The sequence below is a fragment of the Myxine glutinosa genome, chromosome 2, assembly GCF_964187855.1.
Source record: "Myxine glutinosa chromosome 2, kmMyxGlut1.1, whole genome shotgun sequence".
Lineage (NCBI taxonomy): Eukaryota > Metazoa > Chordata > Myxini > Myxiniformes > Myxinidae > Myxine > Myxine glutinosa.
Genome location: NC_136262.1, coordinates 122,071,204 through 122,097,859, shown reverse-complemented (window position 1 = coordinate 122,097,859; position 26,656 = coordinate 122,071,204). Strand labels below are relative to the sequence as shown.

Here is a 26,656-nt window from a genome sequence, read left to right as displayed (position 1 = left end):
GTGATATGGCCAATCAGGTGGAGGTATTCTCTCTACTGAGTGCCGTTCTAGTTTTGTATACGTAAATGGGATAGGTAATAGATCCTTGTCTTGCATCTGAATATTTGCTACTCAACCAAAATCTGCACCTGCAGCCGCTCCCCGACTCCATTTATCAATCTTTTCTAATCTTGAGTATCACAAGCTCAAGAACCAGCAATGTTCTCAGGTGTTTGGATTCTATTCGTTATTACCCTCGCCTGAGGAGAGGGTATTGCATGAGTCAGTTTGCTTGTTTGTCTGTCTGTTTGTCTGCACAGAATAAATATGACTTTCTCTGCAACCGTTGGTCCGATTGACAGCAAATTTAAACCATAGGAGCCACTCCACCTGTATAATTTTTTTTTTTTTTTTTTTTTTTGTATACAAGATCGAGGCTCGTGAAAGAACTAACATTAATCACATAAAAAGACAAACCGACACACAAAACACAAAAAACAAGGAGCGGCAGACAAGATGGGGAGAGAGGGGGAAGGACACAAAAGAGAGGGGGAAGAGGGGGAAGGACACAAACACAACATTTGAGAGCAGGGACATCAGGAGGACTTGGGGGGAGGTGGGAGAGGAATAAAACATATGAACACTGCAAGGACTCTGGGGTGAATTACCGGGTGTAGAAAAGATCAAGGTTTTCGATGGGGGAAGAAAAGAGATGGTGGTGAACAGCTGTTTTAAAGACCTGGAGGGAGGAGTGGGATTGAAGGGAGTGGGGGAGTTTGTTCCAGAGGCGGGAGAAAAGGGGAATGAAAGAGTGAAGGTGAGCAGAGAGCCTAGACTTTGGCAGTTTAACCATAAGAGGGTTGCAGGCAGATCTTGTGCGACCTGAAGGAATATTGGGGGGACAGCACAGAGAGAGCTGGGGGAGCAAGGCCGGAGAGGAGTCGGTAGAAGACAGAAAGACCACCAACCTGCCTGCGGTGAGTGAGTGAAAGGCCCTCGGTGTTGACTACATCGCAGGAGATTCCAATGATTCTGAAAGCTTTGGCCTCAACAGCGTGAAGCCGAGCAAGGTGTGAGGCAGGAGCACCAGCCCAGAGGGGGGAACAGTATTCCATTGAGCTGCGGATGAAAGCCTTGTATGTGGTGAGGAGCTCAGGTGTGCCAAGGAAGGACTTCGCACGACGGAGGATGCCCAGTCGGCAACTGGCTTTGGAGGCCAGCTTGGAAATGTGGTTTTCCCAAGAAAGATCATGGCAGATAGTGAGACCCAAAAGCTTGAGCGACAGAACTTCTTGGAGAGGATTGTTGAGAAAGTAGATGGGAGGGTTGTCCAGTCAGTCCTTTCGGAGAGACATTGTAAGAGTGTGAGATTTGTCAGGATTGAAAGACGTGTTCCACTTGTTTGACCAGTCTGTGATTTTGTCCAGGTCTGCAGAGAGTGAGGAGGCTGCAGACTGCCGATCTGAGGGATGAGGAATGGAGCGACAGAGAGTAGAGTCGTCAGCAAAGAGATAGAGAGGATTTTCAAGAGAGTCAGAGAGATCATTGATGAAGACCAGAAAAAGCACAGGGCCCAGAACACTACCTTGGGGAACTCCAGCCTGAACAGGAAGAGGAGATGAGAGAAACCCATTCAGGGCCACACGTTGACTACGACCAGAGAGGAAGTCTGCCAGCCATGCGTGGAGATTTCCATGGATACCAAAGGAGGAGAGTTTGGTGAGCAGAGCAGGGTGCCAGACCGTATCGAAGGCACGTGAAATGTCAAGGGAGACAGCTCTAATTTCCTGTTTGGCGTTGAGGACCTCCATCCATTGTTGAGAAAGCAGAAGCAGCATGTCCAGAGTAGAGTGACCAGGTCTGAAACCAAATTGATGATCAGAGATCAAGCCATTGGAGAAGAGGAAAGATTTAATATCTGAAGCAATGATGGATTCCATGACTTTGCTGATAATTGGGAGAAGGCTGATTGGTCTGTAGTTGCTGGGATCTGTTTTTGCACCTTTTTTGTGCAAACCGGTGATGTTGGCTGATTTCCAAGCAGATGGCAGATGACCTTGAGCAAAAGAGAGGGTGAAGAGAACAGAAAGAGGGAGTGAAAGAGCAGAAGAACATGATTTTAGGACCCGTGGGCTGATGCCGTCAGGACCAGTTGCAGAATCAGAGTCGAGGGTTGACAGAAACTTTTCTACCTTATCAGGAGGAAAGGACACAGAGTCCAGGAGCAGCTGGGTACGACTGGGTACGGTGGGTACAGAGAGGGATGGGTTTGGGACACAAGATTTAGAGGCAAACACAGAGTTGAGGCATTCAGCTTTTTCACGTGCGGAGTCAGCCGTTAAGCCGTTTGAGGTGAGGGAGGGGATGGAGGGGGAACAAACACCAGAAACAGATTTGACCAGACGCCACCAGGATTTGGAAGAGGGAGACAGATAAGAGAGTTCTGTCTTGAGAATGGTGAGATATTGTTTCCTGGCTCTCCTGAGGGTGGACACACACCTGTTTCGGGCTTTGTGAAAGGAAATGAGATTTCCTTCCGTTGGATTTGCTTTCCAGGAGACGAAAGCAAGTTGTTTCAGGGCAACAGCCTCACCACAAGATTCCGTGTACCATGGATGGGAGGAAGGGTATGACAACTGAAGACGAGATGGTATAAATCTGTGCATGAGAGAGAGCAATTTACTTTGAAAGAATTCCCAGGATGAGTTGATGTCAGAGGCGGTAGAGATGGGAGACCAGTCCAGATGATTGATGGCTGCTTGAAGACCGTGCCAGTTGGCCTGAGTGAAATACCAGACTCGTCGGCACTGAGGAGGCTCTCTGAGAATGGTCAGAGAGATGTCCACTTTGACAAGCACATGATCAGATGAGCCGATTGGAGCAGAAGAAGAGCAGCAGACATTTTCAGGGAAGTTTGTCATAACCAAATCCAGAAGAGAAGATGCTCCGTTGACTGAGATCCGGGTCGGGAAATTGACAGATTGTGTCAGTCCCAGTGAGTCGCAGAAGTCCTTTGCTGAAGAGCCATGGCTGGTGAGAGAGGTACCCACACCCAGCCAACTGGCATGGTGACAATTGAAATCACCACATATGAGGAAGAGAGAGTTGGGATGGGTAGATAGAAGTTGGTCCATATTATCAGACAGTGAGATGTAGATGGAGTCATCGCTGTTTGGTGGACGGTACAACACACATATGAACAAAAGGTGGGAGCGAAGGGGAAGTCGTAGCCAAAGGTATTCCTGGGGGTGAGGTGGAGAGAGGGCAGTGGAGGGCGAGTGAGGAAGAGTTTTTTATAAAGATAGCAACCCCACCTCCAGGACGAGGCTCAGGTCTATCATACCGGAGGAGGGAGTAACCTGGGAGAGATACCAAGGCATCAGAGACATCATGAAGGAGCAAAGTTTATGTTAAGCAGATCACATCTGGTTTGTCAGAAGCAACCTGTATGGAGAGGTCAGTCAAGTTTGAGCGAAGGCCCCGGATGTTTGAGGTCCATACCGTTAATGAAGAGGAAGGGAGAGCATCGGGTCCAGAACAGGGGGGGGGAGGGGTAGGGTAAGATGTGGAAGAGGAGGAAGAGGTAGGGAGAGCTGTTGAAGGTGTGTCAGAGATTTCAGAGATTTCAGAATAGCTTGGAGAAAGGGAAGAATGGGGCGGACAAAAGGTTTGATGGAGATTGGGTGAGGCACAGTGAGGTGTTATTTGAGGAGGGGGAAGAGCGAGGCAGAAGGTTTGGGGAGATGAAGGTGAAAGTTGGAAGGGGGAAGAAGCAGGGAGGATGCTTTGAGGAGGAGGGGTGAGAGGGGAGTCTAGGAGGGGAGGAGCGAGGGAGAGTCTCGGAGGGGAGGGGTGTGGGGGGAGTTTAGGAGGGAGGGGAGGGAAGGGGCAAGGGGGGAGATTTGAAAGGGATGGGTGATGGGGAGGATTTGGAGGGGAGGGGTGAGATTGGATTTTGAAAAGTGTACGATTCATGGGAAGCGAACATTTTTTGCAAAATGAGTTTGAGACCTTCGAGTCAAAAATACGTTTGAGGACACTGGAGGAGGGGTGGAGTTCTGGATAGTTTAGGGAATGTAGAAAGGAGGAACTGTAAGAGATGGTATTATATATATTTTTTGGAATGAATAGATTTGGTGAGCAAGACGAAAGCATCCTTTTGTAGGAAAAGAAGAAAAGGGTGTTATAATATATGAGAGAAAATAGTTGTTCAGGGGAGAGATTATACATTTCTAACCGCGTGATCGCGAACGAAGAACGAACGAACAAAAAGAACAACAAATAAACGAATAAGACCTGGGAAGGAAATATTTTTTTGGGGGTTTTTTTTTTTTTTTGTGAGTACAGATATTAAACAAGGAGGTACGGGGTGAACGACTGGTATGAAACAGAGAACGAAAATAATTTCAGCGCATTCGACGAATCGCTGAGAGAAAAGCGAAACCACAAGGTCGGAGACGGTACGGTAGTCTAAGCCTACGAGTACTAGGCCGCAGAATACTCGATACCATTAACCGACGATTGTGTATACATGTATGAAAAATTAGCACCGAAAATTTTCCAAAACATACGCTATAGGTACACGCACTGAAAGATAGATACAGTCTCGACAAAAACACGATTGTGATAGATCACTTAGCTTCGAGAGCGTGAGCGCATGGAGCAGCTTCGAAAAGACCGATGGTTTTAATGATAATTATGATGTCATAGGTCACGTGGTATGGGCACCATCACAGATGTCACGTGGTATGTCATAGGTGCAAAAACCGAAAAACGTTGCACCTCTATATCTCTGAAAGTGCTGCATAGAAAAAATTGAGACATGGCTCATTGTAAAGAACACTCCATGTGGAATAAAATATGTTAATAATGTCATAGGTGCCACCATTATGACGTCATAATTCGACAAGTCCAAAACTTCATCCGATCAAGATGAAATTTCTTAAGCATCATCTTGGGATAAATTGGTGGAGAAAAAATGATGACGTCGTCGGTCCCATGGTTCCGCGGCCATATTTGTTTCAGCAAAAGCCTTAAAAACCACTGAAAACACGTCCTGGAGAGGGTCTGAAATCTCTGATTGCTCTTTCTAGTTAACTGGGTAACCTTCTCCCTCTTCCATCAGAAAACAAAGCCTTATTTTTTGTGTTCTACGCAAAGTTATGAAGCAGCACAGCGATGATTGTGAGGATACATTGTATTGTTTTAATAATACAGTTGCTGTAAAATCTATGACTAAAATAGGAGAAACGTCCGTCCTTGTGTGACACCTCATTCTCAATGGTTCATGCTGTCATAGAATAATAAAAACGATATTGTTTGAGAGCTAATCGATTTACTTGGAACAAAACTTTGTGTCCATTTAATCATAAAGATGCCTGTTTTAAGATGTTCAGCCCTCTTTCTTGGATTAAATAATAAGAGGGAATGAGAGCTTAATGCAGCAGTTGCTGTGGTAACCTTTTATTTTTATACGTCAACAGGAACCCTTTCGAGCTTAGGACACAGGAGCACACAAAATTATACAGGGTGTCCCCACAAGTCTGGAACCATAGGGCAAAATAAGTGATTCATGATTTTTTCATTTAAGAATGATTTTTTTCCATGATTTTTTCGTTTCTTGCAGGTGCCCATGATGTTCCTTACTCAATGACATCATGGAACCTGCAAGAAACGAAAAAATAATTCTTAAACGAAAAAATCATGAATCACTTATTTTACCCTATGGTTCCAGACTTTTGGGACACCTTGTATAATTGTCGAGTAATATTTGTCAAAGCAAAAGAAAAATATATAAAATTGCACGGAATGAGCACACAAACAACCACTACAACATCAGCAACAACAACTAGGTGCTGGAAACAAATCCTTTATTTTACATCCTCGTCAAGATTCACACATCGACATGCAATACCTTGGAAGTACAGCACTCTGTCTTTTGATTAAACCCGTCGGCGAAGTGAAGGGTATGCACGCTTAGTGCCTCCAAAATATGGAACCACAACTTCCAAACTACCAAGATTTGGGGCAAAAAAAAAAATCTGTTTTTTTTTTCTGAAAGGTATAAACTACTTTACCGAGTCAGGTGGAGGTGAGTCCATTTCACATGGATTCCCTGATATCTACTTCTTTTTTTTTCTCACGTATTGACATTGAAATTGGTGATAAGATGACAATTCTGTTACAATTCCAGGTCTCAAAGAGCTTAGTATATTGTGGCAAAGGTTCAGGCTAATATTGTATAAAGTACAGTGTGCATTTGGAGTTCTTTTCAGAGAATAATTTTTAGTGGAGATGATCCATGCTTGCAAAGAAGAATGTCAGAATCATAGGTCGGAATGCACAAAAAATCCAATCCAGCTCAAAGTTTTGTTTAAGCAAGACTGAGGATCAGAAAGTGCAATGTTTTGGTCACAGAGCATCCATCTTCGGGGACTGACAAAGGCCTTGTGTTTAGATGCTAAAATTGCCTTCACGAGGGGGAGGGAGGGAAGGGAGAGGAGGCGAAGGAGGAGGAGTAGGGGGAGATGGTGAAGGGGGGGGGGGGGGGGGGTGTGTGATTATTTTGAGGATGATGACTGTGATGATAGGATGTTTTCTCTGAATGTAGAGAGTTGTGCACACACACCCCTTCTGATCCTCATTACACCCCCCCCCCCCCCCCCTCTTTCCCTATGCTTAACGACTGTTTGTCTTTTTCTACGTGCTCTTTCTATTTCCAGTTCCCTGGTATTGCTCTGTATGTTCTGGGCAAGGGGGTGAAGGACCGGAGTTGAAGGTTCCGGGCCCCCTTTGCCGTCGAAGATTTAAATCCCATGGCCGTGGTCGTCCAGCTAAGGGAGTAGGGTGAGAGGATATTCCTGTGTGAATCTTAGCTCCTCACCCACGTTATTTTCATATTTTGCTGCCTGATGTCCAGATGTGTGGATGATGTCCTGCACATGTGAAGATTAAAGTTTGTAAAATATTTTTGCAATAACCACCACCACAACCTGACTTTTCTTATCCCCGTAGATTGTGGCAACCTAAAGGTCTGATTGATGGTTTGTCAAGGTTTTTCACTCCTTCACTCGGCCGACGGGTTCGAGAGAGTGAAAGGGAGAGAGAGAGATCGGGTGAGGGTGGACGTGGAAGAGCAGGGGAGGGTGGGAGGCGGAGAGGAGGAAAGAGACGTGGGAGGGGTGGAGGACTTGTTGGAATGGGCAGAGGAGATGGAGAGGGTGAGGAAGATGAGCGTATAATGAATGCAATGACTGATAAAGAATGTTGGTTGTCCTTTATCTCCTTCATCTCTCTCATTCTTTCATTCTCGTTCTCGCTGTGTATTGCAGACTGTATGATTTCCTTCTCAGCACGTCTCTCTCTCCCCCCAATCTCTAACGAAGATTTGGAACTCTTCACCGAGGCTCATGCAATAGCAGAGGAGGTACAAAAATGTTTATAAAATGCTTTCTGTATGTGAATTGCTTTTTTTTTCTTTTTTCTTTCTTTTTCTTTTTCCTTTAACTTGTCAATTTAAACGCAGCCCATGCCCTATGCCCTCAAATCTCAGATTAGAGCCTAGTTATTGCTTGGATGGGAGACCTTCTGAGAAGTTGTGTTGCATGCAACAAGATGCACCCATTTAATGCATATCTTGCTTTCAGCGAGTCTGTGCAGAATGTGGGTGTCCGGGAGAGCCATGCGCTCGACATCCGGCAATCATTGTCTGTGGGACGTATGCGGTGGACACCTGGTACAGCTCCCCATACCCGGCCCATCTAGCCAGGTGCTTTATTTGCATTCCCCTCGATAAGTGACTTGCTTCACACGCCATGTTTTAGAACCCTCCATAAATGCTTCTCTTCTGCATTCGCTCATTTGTACAAGCATTCCATTTGCTAAGACCTCATGTTTGAATATGAAGAGTTGCTGTAATCCTGTAAAATATGTTTTTGAAAGGTCCTTCATTCCGTTTTTGTGGTTTTTGGTTCTTATTACTTGCAAAATCGAAGATTTTTCAAGTATATTGGTCGGTTGCGTTTGTTACTTGGTAAAAAAAAAAAAAAAATTTGACAAGCATGTTGATCACTCCTGTTTGTGTGTTTGTCTGTCCGCTCACTTATACTTGCCGACAGGTTACAATTTTGAGCTGATCTTCACGAAACTTTTCCAAATGTTAGTTTGTGGTCTGACAAAATCCTATATATTTTTTAGGTCAAAAGGTCAACATAGGTCAACCACTTTTTTCAAATTTCTAAAATCCACAATTTTCAAACCGATTGACTTGAAATCTGAATAGGATCAACACCTTACTGAAAAGCACCTTACTTACCTTACTGAATAGCACCTTACTGAAACCAACCACCAACTATTTTTGAGGTCAACATAGGCCAAAAGGTCAACATAGGCCAAATTTCTAAAATTGTCAATTTTCATGCGATTAACTTAAAATCTGAAGAAGATTTGCTTATCAGGTCACTAAATTCAATCACTAATTATTTTTGAGGTCAAAAGAATGCTCGACTGAGTGCCATTCTACTTGGTTCTGTTTTGCCAAGTGTCGCTCTGTGAGTGATTTTTCTGTCTGTCTGTCTGTTTGTCTGTCTGTTTGTCACTCTCCTACAGGTCACAATTCTAAATCGATCGTCATGAAACTTCACCAAGTTGTAGAGGTCGTCACAATTGAGAAGCCTATTGATTTTGAGGTCAAAGGTCATCCATCTGGAGGTCAGATTTCTAAAATCGCCATTTTTCATCTGATTGACTTGAAATTTGAACAGCATTTGTATATTGAATCACTAAATTGGTAAACCAACTTGTTGAGGTCAAAGGGTCAAAGGTCAACTCAAGGTCAAACTTCCAAAATCATCAAGCTTCACTTGAAAAACCATCAATTTTCATCCGATTGACTTTCAGGTTGTCCATCCGTCTGTCTGTCCGTCCTTCTTTGCATCCTTCCGTGATAGGTTTTATTTACCGCGATAACTTGAGAATGGCTGGAGGGATCCAATTAAAACTTCATGCAGGTATGTACAGTCGCGTGAAAAAGTAAGTACACCCCATGTAAAGTTTTGACTTTACAACATATTTCAACATACAGCTATTTGATCTTCATTTCGACAATATTGATAGATAAAGGTGATATAATACAACAAATATCACAGAACATTTACATTTTGTAGTCCATTGTATAATTTAAACATGAATGCAAATTTTGCATGTGGAAAAAGTAAGTACACCCTTACATTTATCACTACTTCAAATACCTAAAATTAGAATCAGGTGCACCAGCTCAGGTGCAAATGATTAGAACATCGTTGGAGAGGATCTTGGAGGAACCTGTCTTATTTAAACCTCAGACATTTAGTTTGGTTTGCTCTTTGTTGTTGAAGTGTGCGGCGTCACAATGCCTACATCAAAAGAGCTCTCTGAGGCCTTCAGAAAGCAGGTTATAGATGCCTACGAGTCTGGGAAGGGATTTAAAAAGATCTACAAACAATTTGAAATCGATCATTTGACTGTCCGGAAGATCATCTACAAGTGGAGAAGATTCCAAACAACTGCCAACTTGTTCAGGCCAGGCCGCCCCAGCAAGTTCAGCCCGAGAGCAGACGGCAAGTTGCTGAAAGAAGTCTCCAAGAACCCCAGAATGTCATCACGGGACCTACAGGTAGCTGTTGCCACTGTTGATGTCACAGTGCACGAGTCTACCATTAGAAAGAGGCTGCACAAATTTGATCTGCATGGGAGGTGTGCCAGGAGGAAACCTTTGCTGTCCAGAAAGAACATCAGGGCAAGACTAAAGTTTGCCAATGAACACCTCGGCAAAGACCAGCACTTCTGGAACAATGTGCTCTGGACAGATGAGTCAAAGGTAGAGCTATTTGGCCACAGTACCAGAAGACATGTTTGGCGAAAACCAAAGACAGCATTTGACCACAAGAACCTGATACCAACTGTAAAGCATGGTGGTGGAAATATTATGGTTTGGGGCAGCTTTGCTGCATCAGGGCCTGGGCAGCTCACCATCATAGAATCCACGATGAATTCTTCATTGTACCAGAGGGTGCTTGAGGATAATGTGAGGCCATCTGTCGGAAAGTTGAAGCTCAACCGAAGGTGGACCTTGCAACATGACAATGACCCTAAACATACCAGTAAATCCACCAAGGAATGGCTGAAAAGAAAGAAATGGAGGGTTCTGGAATGGCCAAGTCAAAGCCCGGATCTAAATCCCATCGAGATGTTGTGGGGGGATTTGAAACGAGCTGTGCATGCCAGAAACCCCTCAAACATCGCACAGCTGAAAGAATTCTGCATGGAGGAGTGGGCAAAAATTTCTCCCAGTCGATGTCAGAGACTGGAAAACAGTTATAAGAAACGCCTACTTGAGGCAATACCACCTGTTAGAGCCAAGGGTGTACTTACTTTTTCCACATGCAAAATTTGCATTTATGTTTATTTAAATTATACAATGGACTACAAAATGTAAATGTTTCATGATATTTGTTATATTATATCACCTTTATCTATCAATATTGTTGAAATGAAGATCAAATAGCTGTATGTTGAAATATGTTGAAAAAGTCAAAACTTTACATGGGGTATACTTACTTTTTCACATGACTGTATAATGAGATAAAGATGAACCGATTAGATTTTGGGGTTAGAAGGTCAAAGGTCAGAGGTCATGTTCAGTTAAAATTATTTCATTACCGTGATAACATAAGTAGCTGAAGGGATCCAAGTCAAACCTGGTACAGGCATGTATGATGATGTAAAAATGAACTGATTCGATTTTGATGTCAATAGGTCAAAGGTCAGAGTCTGTAATAGGTTTTTGTAACTATGATAACTTAAGAATGGTTTAAGGGAACCAAGTTATACTTGGTAGAAGTATGTTTAATGATGAATAGATAAATGGATTGCATTACGGGGTCAAGAGGTCAAAGGTCAGATGCCTGTTCGGTAAAAATTGTGTTACTGTGCTAACTTGTGAACCAGTGATGGGATTTTGACCAAAGTTGGTACAGGAATATATTATGAAAAGATGAACTGATTCGATTTCAGCATCAAAGGTCAGATGTCATGTCAAGTAAAAAAGGTGACACTTGAAAACAGCTGAAGAGATTTAAATCAAACTTGGTACAAGTATGTATAATGATGTAATATTGTGGGGGGAGGCGTATCGTTCGACGTCATAACGTCGAAGAGTGCCATTGTAGTCATTACCCTCGTCAGAGGAGAGGATATTGCATTTGAGTTTGTCTGTCTTGTTTGTTTGTCTGTTTGTCCTCACAAAATAAATATGATTTTCTCTGCAACCGTTGGTCCGATTAACGGGCAATTTTCACCATAAGTGCACCTCCTCCTATATAATTTTGAATGATGATTATGACTTCATAGGTCACGTGGTAAGGGTGCTATCTTGGAAAAACTGAAAAACCTTGCATCTCTTTATTCCGAAAGCACTACGTAGACAAAATTGAGACGTGGCTCATTGTAAAGAACTCTCCGTGGGGAATAAAATATGTTAATGATTATGTCATAGGTTTCTCCATTATGACGTCATAATTCGACAACTACAAAACTTCATCCGATGAAAATGAAATTTCTTGGCTTTAGGTGGGTTTACAGTGGGTGGTGCTCCGGTATCTTTTTCTTTGTGCCTTCGCGACGGAGTCGACCAACATGGACCAACATGAAGGGAATGAAGGAGAAAGAAAAATAGGGGAAGGAGTATTTGAGCAAACACTGAAACTAGCAAGTATGATGGTTGGGCGAGGATATGTTAATAGAGGTAATAAAGGTCACGGGACATAATTGGGGATGACGATAGATGAAGGTTCACTGTTTGATTGAAGAGTGAGATGACATCCCCTAAAAAGTGGTTCAGAGACTAGGGAAATGAGGAACAGAAGAGTTGAAGTGTGCAGTGAGATTGGATTTTCAAAGTTTAACTGGAAGGCTGTTGCTGGTGACAATGTTCCAATGTGTACTTTATATTAAGGTGTAAAGGTTGGAGGGTGGAGGACCATTCAGACGTGTGCATGTTGGTAAGGAGATGAGTAATTCTGCAACATTTGCATATGTATGTAAAAGAATGACAAAGCTATTATTTAATTGATTCCATTGATCAAAATGTGCACCATTTAAATTACTTTGCTGTGTTCTTTGTACTTTGTTCCACTTTTGTCGCTTCAGGTTGCACACTCTATACGTCTGTGAGAGCTGTTTGTGTGTCTTTCCATCGTCTGCCTCTCTTGCGCGCCATTCTTTGCGTTGCCAGCCGCCATTACCGCCAGGGCCTGAGCTTTATCGGCATGGAAATCTTGCCGTATTCCAGGTGAGGATTGGGTCCGCCCCTACCTTCTGCATCTCTCCCATCTCTTTGCCTCTGACCAATTCACCCTTATTTTCCTTTCCCTTCCTTCCTCTTACCAACACCTTCCCGTCTTCCACCTCCTTTACCCCTTGTGTGGTGTTCGAAGGATAAGCAAGTGGCATGAACTGTAGGGTTGTTTGTTTTGCTGAAACATGTTGTTTTTCTTGTTTTTTAATCTTCCTTTCTGTTAGGTGGACGGTAAACAAAGTAAACCCTATTGTCAAAACCTCTGCTTGCTGGCCAAGCTTTTCCTGGACCACAAAACACTTTATTATGACGTGGAGCCCTTTCTCTTCTATGTACTCACTCGGCATGATGCTGCAGGCTCGCACCTGGTTGGGTACTTCTCAAAGGTACGATAACTGACTTGTAATATCCACTGTTACTGAGAGCGATGCTGTGTGATAAGCATTTATATCGGAGAGAATTTCGGTGCAATCCCCACCTCATACCCCATGGGCATGATTTATCTTACCACCGATAACCAGTCCTTCTCCACCTCCCCCCCCCCCCCCCACCCCCTCGCTGCCGCATCCCCGAGTACAACCACCAGTTTTCAATTCATTCCATCCGGTGGTTTTAGGACTACATTGAAGTTAAAACACCCACACACACACACACCCTCCATTTCAATATCCCCCCGGTTCCAGAAAACTCATGGCAACATAAACCAAAAGAACATCAGTGAAAACAAGGACGCTCGCATACGACCCGATGATCCCATCAAGCGTGAACATAGAAAACAAAGCACTGTGACCGGACAAAGTACTCAGATATAAAAGGAAAGCATTGCTATTTGATGTTTTAGTTCCAAGTGATTTTGGTCGAAATAATGCAGAAATCAAGAAAATGACCAAATACCAAGACCTTGAGAATGAAATGAAAAGATCCTGGATCCTGGAAGCTGAAGAGCGCCGAAAATGTACCACTGATTAATTGGAGCAACGGGAATGATGAAGAACCTCACTGAGATTTAAAAAACCATCCCTGGGAACATTACCACAAACGAACTACAGTTGGAGGTTGTACTGGGTGGGCTCAGTAACGATCTTGAAAAGCACCCTTAGAACAAAACTGAGAACAACACAACTTCACAACGTAGTCCATCAATCGACATCCTTCACTGAAACGAAGGTGGATACTTGAAGTCCTTTGAAGATACGTTGCACCCGTTGAAACCTGAATTAACACACACTTCTCAAATTACATGACTAGCACAGTACGATAAAATATAGCGATAAAATAACAGAAGATAACAGAAGCGATAAAAGCAATGAAGAGTAGAAAAGCGGGAGGGCCGACGGGAGTTGTGGGAGATATGTTGAAGGCAGCAGGAAGTTGGGGTGTGAAGAGAATGACAGAGATCTGTAATCTGGTGGTGAAAGAAGGCCGCATTCCAGTGGATTGGGAACTGAGTACCCTCGTCCCTCTATACAAGGGAAAAGGTGACCCTCTAGAGTGTGGCTCGTACCGAGCGATAAAGTTACTGGAGCATGGAATGAAGGCATTGGAAAGGGTGTTGGAGAGGAGGATAAGGAAGAAGGTGAAGATCGACGAAATGCAGTTTGGATTTATGCCAGGAAGAGGAACAACAGACGCGCTCTTTATTGTGAGGCAGTTGCAGGAGAAGAGGAAGAAGTTGTTTCTTGGGTTTGTTTATCTGGAGAAAGCATTCGATAAGGTTCCACGCAAAGTATTGACATGGGCATTGAGAAAGTTAGAAGTGGAGGAATGGTTGATCAGAGTAGTGATGGCAATGTACAAAAGAGCGCGCACAGCTGTAAGGACGAAGGATGGGAACAGTGGTGAGTTTGAGGTGAAGGTGGGAGTGCATCAGGGGTCAGTACTATGTCCACTACTATTTGTAGCTGTGATGGAGGTCCTGGCTCAGAACGTAAAGGAGGGTTCACCGCGGGAGTTGTTGTATGCAGATGATCTGGTGTTAATTGCGGAAAGTATGGATGGACTGAAGGAAAAGATGAACAAGTGGAAGGAATGTATGGAGACAAAAGGTCTGAAGGTGAATATCGGAAAGACAAAGTTGATGGCAAGTGGTAAAGCATGTGGTGAGGTGGAAAGAACTGGGAAGTGGCCATGTGCTGTGTGCAGGAAGGGTGTCGGAGTGAACTCCATTCAATGTACAATGTGCGCTGAGTGGGTTCATCAAAAATGTAGTGGTCTGACAGGGTCATTAACCAGTGTGGCAGCTACATTCAAATGTAAGGTGTGCACAGAGGGAGCTGCAGATGGAGGAAATGTTGAGTTGGATCTTGGAGACGGCATGAAGCTGGAAGGTGTGAAAACATTTTGCTGCCTCGGAGACATGCTGAATGGAGAAGGTGGATCAGACTCGGCAACGGTTGCTGGAGTGAGATGTGCTTGGAAGACGTTTCGGGAACTGAGTGGCGTGCTGACGAGGAGGGGAGTGTCGTTGAAGCTGAAGGGAAAGGTGTATGCTGCATGTGTGAGAAGTGTTATGATTTATGGGAGCGAGACATGGGTAATGAACGTGGAGCAGCAACGAAGGCTGGAAAGGGTGGAAATGCGAATGGTTCGGTGGATGTGCTGAGTATCGTTGAGAGAGAGGAAGACAAATGATGAATTGCGAAAGATGATGGGAATAGAGCCTGTGATTGATGTTGTGAAGAGGAACAGGTTGAGATGGTTTGGTCATGTTGAGGAAAGATGAAAGTGACTGGTTGAGAAGAGTGATGGAAATGAATGTAGAAGGAAGTAGAGGACGGGGAAGACCGAGAAAGACTTGGCTAAAGATGGTGGAAGAAGAAATGCGGGCAAGGGGGTTAACAAGGAGAGATGCAGAAAATAGGGTAAAATGGAGAAGATTGTCATGGGGACCGCAAGGCTAACCCCCGCTCTGGCAGGGAAAATGGCCTTAAAATGCATGTTGTTGTGTGTTGTGTAGCACAGTACCCACCCTACAGGCGATCCTGTTCTAAATGTGCAACACATTATTCGGCCACATCCCTTTATTTTGGCCGGTGTGTAGACAACAGACGCCTCGCTCGCTCCCGAAAATAAAAACGACCCGCGTTAGGTATATGAAGCAAAAACATGTACTGCGTGTCACACATTATTCTATATGTCTGCTTATGTGTGCATATAATACAGTCCCATTCCCACATATTCAGATGCACATGGCTGCCGCAGCAGTTTTCACCCCTCAGCCCAGATTGGGCTTCGGGGTATTGTCGTCATGGGCGTCGTCCAGGCGTCCGTCAACTTTTGGTTTCCGTCAATTTCGAGCAGAACGGCTTGTCCGATTAAATCCATTTTTGCAGTGTGTGTTGGGGTTAAGTAGAGGAAGGTCCCTTTCGAAAATGGGCGAGCTGCGATTTTCAATATGGCCTCCACGGCAGCCATCTTGAAATTGGTTTCCGTCAATTTCAAGCAGAACGGCTTGTCCGATTATATCCATTTTTGCAGTGTGTGTTGGGGTTGAGTAGAGGAATGTTCATGGGCACGCGGCGATTTTCAATATGGCCGCCACGGCAGCCATCTTGAAATTGGTTTCCACCATGCATGGGTTGAGGGGTTACGCCCATTTTGCGGTGCTATTTATTTGAATATTAGGCACAATCCTGGTCGGGGCGTCACTCCTACACAGGACATTCAAATGTTCATCCCAGTAAGCTGGTACTCATTTCGCCGACCTCGAAAGGATGACAGACTGAATCAACCCTGCCTCATGTTAATTCAACAACTGACTGGGATTTGAACTCAGGACCCTAGAATCCCAAGCCAGCACCCTAACCGTTAAGCCATTACCAGGCTTGTATAGTGCAGTGCATCGTGGTTGTATAACTCAGATAATTCCAATTGCACCCACCAAAAATATTTCAAAACTTGATTCAAACGAAACATGCAAAACTTCATTGTGCCCTCATTCCTCCCTGAAAGTTTCATCTTCTTATGTTATATCCTCTGATGGGTAGATGATGCATGCATACACACATGCACCATAGTTGCATTACGTGTAGAAGATATGATTACGTATGTAACCTCTCGCTCTCGCTCTCGCTCTCTCTCTCTCTCGCTCTCGCTCGCTCTCTCTCGCTCTCTCTCGCTCTCTCTCGCTCTCTCTCGCTCTCTCTCGCTCTCTCTCGCTCGCTCTCTCTCGCTCGCTCTCTCTCGCTGTCTCTCGCTCGCTCTCTCTCTCTCGCTCTCTCTCTCTCGCTCGCTCTCTCTCGCTCTCTCTCGCTCGCTCTCTCTCGCTCGCTCTCTCTCGCTCGCTCTCTCTCGCTCTCTCTCTCTCGCTCTCTCTCGCTCTCTCTCGCTCGCTCTCTCTCGCTCGCTCTCTCTCGCTCTCTCTCGCTCTCTCTCGCTCGCTCTCTCTCGCTCTCTCTCGCTCTCTCTCGCTCTCTCTCGCTCTCTCTCGCTCTCTCTCGCTCTCTCTCTCTCTCGCTCTCTCTCTCTCTCTCTCTCTCTCTCTCCTTGCTCTCTCTCTCTCTCTCCTTGCTCTCTCTCTCTCTCTCCTTGCTCTCTCTCTCTCTCCTTGCTCTCTCTCTCTCTCCTTGCTCTCTCTCTCTTTCTCCTTGCTCTCTCTCTCTCTCTCCTTGCGCTCTCTCTCTCTCTCTCTCTCCTTGCTCTCTCTCTCTCTCTCTCCTTGCTCTCTCTCTCTCTCTCTCTCTCCTTGCTCTCTCTCTCTCTCTCTCCTTGCTCTCTCTCTCTCCTTGCTCTCTCTCTCTCTCTCTCTCTCTCTCTCTCTCTCTCTCTCTCTCTCCTTGCTCTCAACCATAGCATAGGCCTTTTGTGCGGTGCGATGCTCGTAATTTGAAAACTGCCATCATGCAGGTTGACACGTCGGTGAAGTGAAACCACTTCTTGATTACTCACAGTTTTTCCAAAGTTCCATTTCCACTCCAAGTGTATAAACTTATCTTGTTTGGCTTGTAGGTTCCTGCAACTTCCTTGTGTCCCATCATACAATTGTTGATGGATTGTCTCTAGATTGTTTAATGGCCTTGCTGTTTACTCCCTGTGCTCTTGGTTCCTTTAGTTTGGGCTAGGGGGTGTGAAATGTTTTCTTCCTAATCAAGAAGGAATGGTCTTCCTAATGGTGAACCTCAGTACACATCTCAATGTTTTTACCCTCAATTTTAGCCAATGTTTCATCTCTCCCAATAATTGATGGGTTTCCTGACATTGGACTACAGATCATGTGTCGTGTGCACTTTAGCATATTTTTTTAGAAGGCACTTTGTTTGTAAACAAACAAAACATTCATTTTGTAAGAAGTGCTCGTGAAATGATCATACGTGACATTTATGTTTGTTTAAAAATTTTACTCATTGAAGTGTTTGTGTGTTACAGGAAAAACTTTGCCAGCAGCGATACAACGTGTCTTGCCTCATGGTTTTACCGCAGTACCAGCGCCTTGGTTATGGACAGCTGCTCATTGATTTCAGTACGTAAGCACACGTGTAGTTTATGCGTTAGCAAGCAGGAAGTCATACATGGTGTCTCCTCATGTAGCACCCCAAATATTCTGGAGGTTTGTCCATCCGACCAGCCGGATGGTGATTGGACAATGACATCATTGCATGGGGTCAACAATAAAAGTCACAATTCACCAAACTTTCACCAAACAAAGTTTGGTCAAGTCACAATAAAAAGTCAACAATGTGGGGAGAGGGGCGAAGCTTTGTTCACGTATCACCACAGACGGGAAAATGCCGAGATATATGAAAAATTCCCAGCTGAATATATTAAAAATTCCCGTGAACTCCCCCATGTGTGCGACCCGCTCCCCCCCCCCCCCTCGTGTGTGTGTGTGTGTGTGTGTGTGTGTGTGTGTGTGTGTGTGTGTGTGTGTGTGTGTGTGTGTGTGTGTGTGTGTGTGTGTGTGTGTGTGTGTGTGTTTATGTGTGTGTGTTTATGTGTCTGTATGTGTGTGTGACCCACTCCCCGGTGTAGTGTGCATGATGGGGGCGGGGGGGCGGGGAGAGGATTTGAGCTCTTGAAGTCACATTTTACATGAGATGTAATCACACATTTCAAACTGTATTTCCCATGTAGTACAGCGGATAAGCTCTCATATTTTAACAAATTGTGCATTTTTTGAGAAAAGCATGAAATTTCTAGCATAGTTAGTATATACCATAAGTTTTATTTTCAGATTTGACCTCTGAGGACCGTGAGAGGTCAAATCCAAAATGGCCGCCATTCCACCGGGTCTAATGTTCAAACGCGCTTATAGGTGTCATTTCCAACTAAATTGGGGATGCCCATTTATTTGGTGATACTTTTGAGATCGCCAGAACTCAAGGACATGCATTTAGGTCACGGTCAAGGTCAAATTACGTTAAATATCTATTTTTATGATACTGCAGTTGGAACTGCTATTGGAAAAAGTTCATTTGAACTTTTAAAACTTTATTTTTTCAGGTACAGGGATAGGTACAGAACACCCAAAGACCAGAAATGAATTTTTTAAAAAGTGTTTACACTGCAAGGAATGATGCAATAACCTCTGAAAAAATAACTGTAGTTAACCAAGTATGTCCAGATTGTCCACCAAAGCTTACATTAAATCAAGTGCAATGATGAAAATTGGTAATGATCTAAATCTAACAGTCTCCAGAACAGAAGCACAGTGCAGTGCACTTGAATGCAGCTTTGGCACACTTGCAGCGTCCAGTGCACCCTTTCTTGCAGCCATGGTCGATCAATTCATGGCACGATTTTGATGCTTCAGGAAGAGTGGTCCAAAGAGGCTGCCACCCAGTTGTCTCCTTTGTCCAGCCCCAGTCAGGTGGGTCTGGCATCTCTGGATCCATGACCAATGCCTGGTTGCAACAGTTGGCCTGGTAGCAAGTGCGCTTGATGTGCTGCTTGAGTGTTGCCTAGGTTGGAAGAATGTTCTCTAGAGTTCTACACTTCTGTGTGAAGAGCTGTTTCCTGGCATCATTCCCTTCCGTGCTCTCACTGGTTCTATCGTACATCAGCACCACAAATCGCTCCAGCAGTAACATTGAGCCTTCACTGACCTCACTTGGCATGCCTAGGAGTTCATTGAAAGCATCATTCACCTCTGGGCATCCCCAATTTAGTTGGAAATGACACCTATAATGTTTTTCTACACTATTTGGTTCCAAAATTAAGCGCGTTTGAACATTAGACTCGGTGGACTGGCGGCCATTTTGGATTTGACCTCACGGTTCTCAGAGGTCAAATCTGACTTCCCTCCACATCTGAAAATAAACCTTATGGTATGCACTAACTATGTAAAAAATGTCATGCTTTTCTCATAAAATGCACAATTTTTGTGTTTATCTGCTGCACTAATGTGCACGCACGTACATTATTCACATGTTGTCAGAAGTAAATACATTGTGTAGATGACATCATTTGTGGATCTGATAAATTGCCAGTAACCATTTTGTAAAACTGAATGTGTGGCATCAAACTCAAGATGTCCAAATGGCACATACGTCCATGCCCGTGGGATTCCCACGGGTGACCCCACTCGTGTTAAATAATCTGGAAGAATTCCATGTTTTAAATGCACGCCATGTTAAGGTGCATAAAGCAGCTCAATAGGTCCTTCCACGGCATGGAATTCTAATTACAAAATAAAGAACTAAAACAACGACAACATTGTAACAAAGCATATATTAATACTAATACTACTACTACTACCACTACCACTACTACTAGTGGTGGTGGTGGTGGTGGTGGTGGTGGTGGTAGAAGTAGTATAATTTGGCCGTAATAATAAGGAACACCTAACTCCACCCCCCCCCCCCCCCCCCCCATCTGGGCTTGTTGAAAGGTAAACAAATGCTCAATCAGTACAGCAGGCAGGTATGCCACAAGGCCGTGAAGACTAATGAAAATTTGGTTCAATGGACCAACGGCCCACTAGTGTATCAAAAGTCCCGGAAAGGTGTGTGGTATTCAGTATTAATTTATTTTATCATAATAAAATGTTTTACTATCTGAAAATGATCTTCCCAGCAATGGATGTTCAGGTGAAATAAAACGTTTTCCCCCAAATATCACTTTTTTATTTGCATAGTTTTTATGGCGTAGCCTGTACAACAATGCCATCTAGAATGGCGTTTGTCTTTCCGTATATCCCCACAAACGTACCCCAATCAGAGCTGAGGATCTAGACACATGAGAGGGGATGTGTTTAGTAACCGTTACAGTTGCATATTTTACTAAAAGAAAATACAATAACCTGTGGAACGTTTTGGGGTCCCAGCGCGTGTTTAAGGTTGGTAGGAGGTTTCATAAATTCCTCAATACAATCATGATTTTGAAATGTGATCTACATGGATCTTGCACCAGAATCCCTAAGTGAACAGATGATTATGGTTCGCTGCTTTGATATTATCTCAATACAATCGCGATTTGACATTATATTTTGATATGTCAATACCATCGTATTAATTTGAGCCTGGTGTTGCTTAGCGGTTAGGGTGCCGGCTTGGGATCCTAGGATCCTGGGTTCGAATCCCGGTCGATCGCTAAATGAACACCAGGGGGGTTGACTCAGCCTGTCATCCTTCCGAGGTCGGCAAATTGAGTATCAGCTTGCTGGGATGAATGATCCCGGTGTGTACCCCGGTTTAGAATAGGTACACTGTATCCCTGCGCATCGTAAGAGCGTGACCAAGGGTTGGCGTCAGGAAGGGCATCCGGCCATAAAAACATTGCCTCAAACAGGGAACCATGATTGTCATGGGGCCCGCAAGGCTAACCCCCGCTCTAGCGGGGAAAATTGCCTTAAAACGATCATTCATTCATTCATTCAATACCATAGTATTAATTTGTGATTAGAATGATGAAAGATGCTGTTTGGAATGAAAATATAGAGAACGTGCTCTCAATACCTGACGTTCGACTGAAGGTGGCACAGGAATGTGGAATTATTGGTTCGTCGTTTGCCATTCGCCGTTTTTTTACCCAAGTCATTGACGAACTGGCTGTCCATGCCAGACGTCAAAATAATTTAATACTTACATTATTTGCTAACTGGTATCCCCACCCAGGTCGTACTATCCTCTTAAACTAAAGTATCACACAAGCCCGGCTACGCTGCTGTTAAACTATCGGTCTTGTTTTGTTACAATTTGGACAGGATCACCCCCAAAATGCATCTTTTGACATCAATTTTTCATAACTTTCTGGGGCTGGGCATGCCTCACAGATAAACGTGGAAAACCTAGAGGGAAGAATGAGATTGAAAGAGAATATGGAAGTTTGTGCCACAGTTGGGGAAAAAGAGGAACAAATGAGTGGAGGTTAATTGGAATGTGGACTTTAATACAACAAAAAAAAACACCTCTCCACTATGTCCGTGGTTCTGTTTCGGGCGTTAACCCTTTGTCGAGGTAAAAATTTAACTCGTTGAGCGCTCCCTTGCCCTGAAAATGGGGTTGCATCCAAAAACGTGAGCTTTTCCTTGCTTTCCACAGTCATTGGCATCCCTCTGAATGTTCCATTGATTCGATGTATTGTTAAATAAAATGAATTGCTGTTTCCAAAATGATCTCCATATCCCTTTCGGACTGTTTCATGTTCTTTACACCGGTCCACAGGTTACCTTCTCTCTCGTAAAGAAGGAAAAGCTGGAACTCCTGAAAAACCACTGTCAGAGCTGGGCAGGCTTTCCTACACGGCGTACTGGCGTCGAGCCATCCTCACACAGCTCTTGGGGATCACTCGGCCTGCCTCCAATCCCGGCGATAAATCTCCCAAAGTGTCTTCTGCTCTGACGCTCTCTCTCGCAGCCCTTTCTAAAGCTACCGGTGCGTGCACTGCGGATCTTGCATCCACACTGGCGCAGCTGGGTTTGCTGGGCCGCAGGGGAGGACGGTAAGATAATATGGACTTTGTCAAATCTGTTGGAAAAAAAGGATCTTTTTGCATATTTATTGTCAAATATGATTGGAGCTCAGTTGCAAGAGTCCATGTTCGTGTTTCTGTCATGTAACCGGTCCCGGGGCAGGATCCATTGATTAAAAGCACACCTGTTAATGATTGCGGTTGTGATCACTCGGGTGGTTCCCCACACATGGCCAAGTTCTCTGAGGGGGTGATGAAGTGGTGCTTTGCAGTTCTCATGGTTTTATTGGTTTTGTATGTTTTATTCTTTATCATTTTTAAAGGTACATGGCTAATAAAACCCTTTGGTCTGCACAGTTTGACAAAATGCATAATTCAACAAGAATAAAACTCAACTGTTGTATAATTATTACTCGAGTGGCTACCCGGTGCTGCCTGGGGGTTGTGGGGTACCCGGCACTGCCCGGCCGGGTGAACTTTTTCCGGCGGTGGTTTCAGGACGTGTTGGACATTGCAAAGCTTTGGAGTTATTGACTTCATGTTGGCTACCTTTTCCCTGTGGGCCGGTGGCAGCACTGCCTGACCCCACATCCCAATATACACTTTATAGCGGCCTTTGTGGCCTCAAAACAGCCGCCAAGGCCAATGTGCAGGAGTTTGAAACCTTGCCCAGATTCTGAAGTAGCTACACCCAAAATTTGTGTCGTCGAGGTACTACGGTTCAGCCGTCAACAAATAACGTACAAACACACAACCAAACACTTGGAAATATTTACAAGATTTTTTACCTTTTCTCTTATTTCCTAACATTTTTGTCATTCCCTGTGTGCCAGGTTTGTCATATTCCACCGTCAATCCCTATTGGATACTTTTGAAGAGTCTCAGAAGTCACGACCCCAGCGTCTTGCTCTTGATGCTGAAGCACTGCATTGGACACCATCTTTAACAGGAGCTAGTGAGATTGAGAAGGTGAGATGAGGAGAGTTTGTGTTTGTGTTTGGAGGGAAGCCTGCTGAAACACAGGCTGAGATGGTTAGGCCATGTAGTAAGGATGGCAGGATTCCAAAGAAGCTCCTTTTTGAAAGACTACTGTGGACACATCCTGTTTAAGGCTACAATTGAGGTGGAGAGACAATACTATGTAATACCTGAAGAGCTTCCAGGTTGATGAGACATGGTACCATACCGCTCAAAAGGCCTATGGTGAACAGTGGGTAGGGTAGAGAGAGGGGGGAAACACCATTAGCAGAGTTAAAGGACAAGATATGGGGAGACTTGAACAAAGAATGGGTGGGGATATTATTTTTATATTGAAATTCACCTGAAACGAGGGTAAGGGTCACTAAATGTGAAGGTACTAGACTGGCAAAACCTTCACCTAGTCCTGAAACGAGGAAACCTCTTCACAGGACCACCATACAGGAGGGGGTAACTCGGCCAAGTGGAAAAATAAATTTTCCTACCCCGATTGGGTGTTTTTTAGGAGACACCATCTCCGTGCTTGATGGCCTTTGGCTCGCTTAGGGAGCTCACCCGCCATTTGTCGGGTGTTGTTTTTACACCTGGCAGGGCGTCAGTCACCATGCCCACTAGCAAAGCCAGTGAGGGGTATCTGTTTAGTCACCGACAACCCGACCATGTGGCAGGTAGCACTGGGTTACATGTTACCAGTGACCTGTAAATTACCTGTAAACCTTCACTACCGTTCAGGAGGAGAGAGCAGAAGAAATGTGACCTTAGACACCAGGCACACACTGCACCTGGTCACCCTCAATGCCAAGCGTGTGGCCGTAGATTCTTCCTCAGATTTCTGGGTGGAATTATGGTCAGTTAGTACGTATGCAAAATGTGCTTGCCCAACTCTGGCGGAGGATACATTGCCATCACTGATGTGAAAATTATCAGACTATTTATACCCTTCACCCCACCCCAAGACCTGGGAGGCACAAATGCATGCGCAGCACCCATAACACGTGACTTCCTTTCACCGTTTCATACTTAGCTGTGTCTATCATAGCAGAATGGTATAATTGGCTACGGTGGCAATATTGAAAGGTCAGAGTGTGCATGACGTATTATAAAGAAGAATGAGAGCATGTGTATGTGAAGAATATCCAGCATGTTTGGGGCAATTGTGTATCATGTACAAACGGGGGAGGGGAGGCTTGAAAATTCGTCCTTTTTTCACACAAGGCGTGCATACAGTTTCTGACGGTTTTAATCAAAGACAACAAGTTGTACTTCACATACATATTACATGTCTATCTGTGAATATCGACAAGGATGTAAAAGTTAAAAATGCATGAAAATCGATCTTTTTTAACATGTAATTGTTTTGTGGTTGTGGTTGTTGTTGTTTGTGTGCTCCTTCCATGTTCTTCTAAGGGGTTCCTTCTGTCATAGAATAAACAGAGGCAATGCCTCTGGGCTCACCTGGTAGAACCAGGGAACCACTGGTAGGTGTGGATGACGCACAAAATGTGTAACGGAGAAGAAAGTAAATACCTATTTTGGGGGGTTAAGACGACCCTCAGACCCCTTCAGATGCAGATTTTTTAATTATTATTTTATGCCGTGAACAAACTTTAGTCCAACGTGGGTGGTGAAGGTTGTCGTCACGTTTCATTGAAATTGTGAGTGTGGCTTCGGAGAAGACAGCAAATACCCATTTTTTGGGGGGGAGGGGGTGGCGTTTCCTCACTCACTCACTCACCGACTGATTCACTCACTGACTTGCCTACGGACACTGCTTGATCGCATAATCTCACCGGATTAAAGTCCAGGGGAGCCTGGTGTTGGCTTAGTGGTTAGGGTGCCGGCTTGGGATCCGAGGATCCTGAGTTTGAATCCCGGTCGATCGCTGAATCAACGTCAGGGAGGTTGACTCACACTCAGCCTGTCATCCTTCCGAGGTCGGCAAATTGAGTAACAGCTTGCTGGGATAAATTATCCCGGTGTGTACCCCAATTTAGAATAGGTACACTGTATCCCTGCGCATCGTAAGAGGCGACTAAGGGTTGACGTCAGGAAGAGTACCCAGCCATAAAAAAACATTTCCTCAAACAGGGAACCATGATTGTCATGGGGCCCGCAAGGTTAACCCCCGCTCTAGCAGAGGAAAAATGGCCTTAAAATGATCATTCATTTATTCATTCATTCATTCACTAAAGTCCAGGGGAGCTAATAAATGTTAACGTTGGAACCACTGCATTAAGCTCCCATTTGTGCTTCTTCGATCCCAGAAAGACAGGCTTTTAAAATGGGCATCCTTTTTTTTTTCTTTTTTTCTTTTTTTTGTATACAGGGTCAAGACTCGTGGAAGAGCGAACACCTTACACACAAAAACATGCATGGACCCGTAACACATACAACAAATAAAGGGAGCGGGAGACGAGGGGGGGGGGGGGAGAAGAAAGCATATACGCACAACAGTAGAGAACAGGGACGTCGGTAGATCTGTGGAAGGGGGAGGGCTGGGGAGGAGGGAGGGGTACACGGTATAAAGGAAATGAACACGTCTAGGAATTTCAGGAAAGAAGTTGGGGATTGAAAGAGGCGGATTTGGGGTGTTTTAACCGGGGTAGAAAATATCGAGCTTTTGGATGGGGAAAGATAAGAGATGGTGGTGAACAGCTGTTTTTAAAACTTGAAGGGAGAAGAGGGATTGAAGAGAGTGGGGGAGTTTGTTCCAGAGATGGGGAAAATGAGGAATGAAAGAGTGAAGCTGAGCAGAGAGTCTTGATTTTGGCAGTTTCACCAAAAGAGGGTTGCTGGCAGATCTTGTGCGTTGTGCAGGAAAATTTGGGGGTCAGAGCACAGACAAATGTGTTCCGGCCGGAGCTAGGCCGGAGAGGAGTCTGTAGAAGACAGAAAGCCCACCTACCTGCCTGGGAGAGAGACAGAGAGACCCGCAGAATGAGCTTCATCGCAGGAGATACTAATGATTCTGAAAGCTTTGGTTTCAACTGCGTGAAGCCGAGCTAGGTGTGAGGCAGGAGCACCAGCCCAGAGGGGAGAGCAGTATTCCATTGAGCTGTGGATGAAAGCTTTGTATGTGGTGAGTCCCTCAGTCGTGCCCAGAACGGACTTCGCACGACGGAAGATGCCCAGTCGGCGACTAGCTTTGGAGGCCAGCTTGGAATGTGGTTTTCCCATGAAAGATCATGGCAGATAGTGAGACCCAAAAGCTTGAGTGACAGAACTTCTTCAAGAGGATTGTTGAGAAAGTAGATGGGAGGGTTGTCCAGACGGTCTTTATGGAGAGACAAAGTGAGAGTGTGAGATTTGTCAGGATTGACATGTTCCACGTGTTTGACCAGTTTGTGATTTTATCCAGGTCTGCAGAGAGTGAGGAGGCTGCTGCCTGCTGATCTGAGGGATGTCATATGGAGCGGCAGAGAGTGGAGTCATCAGCAAAGAGATAGAGAGGATTTTCCAGAGAGATTAATTATTAATGAAGACCAGAAATGGCACAGGGCCCAGAACACTGCCTTGGGG

At 44.6% G+C, this 26,656-nt stretch overlaps 1 protein-coding gene across 4 annotated transcripts in view; it reads left to right on the top strand.

Moving 5' to 3' along the window:
* The window catches only part of LOC137421316 (uncharacterized), a 137,119-nt gene that overhangs the window by 12,312 nt on the left and 98,151 nt on the right, over positions 1–26,656 (top strand). For 3 of the 4 annotated variants that reach the window (XM_068107234.2, XM_068107237.2, XM_068107233.2), the window contains exons 4-12: positions 6,702–6,825; positions 6,994–7,199; positions 7,311–7,405; positions 7,626–7,747; positions 12,166–12,307; positions 12,538–12,699; positions 17,678–17,771; positions 21,913–22,189; positions 22,993–23,128. In XM_068107234.2, coding sequence (XP_067963335.2) covers positions 6,702–6,825; positions 6,994–7,199; positions 7,311–7,405; positions 7,626–7,747; positions 12,166–12,307; positions 12,538–12,699; positions 17,678–17,771; positions 21,913–22,189; positions 22,993–23,128 — 1,358 coding nt within the window. The remainder of the gene's footprint in view (positions 1–6,701; positions 6,826–6,993; positions 7,200–7,310; positions 7,406–7,625; positions 7,748–12,165; positions 12,308–12,537; positions 12,700–17,677; positions 17,772–21,912; positions 22,190–22,992; positions 23,129–26,656) is intronic. The other variant, XM_068107236.2, reaches the window with a different exon arrangement.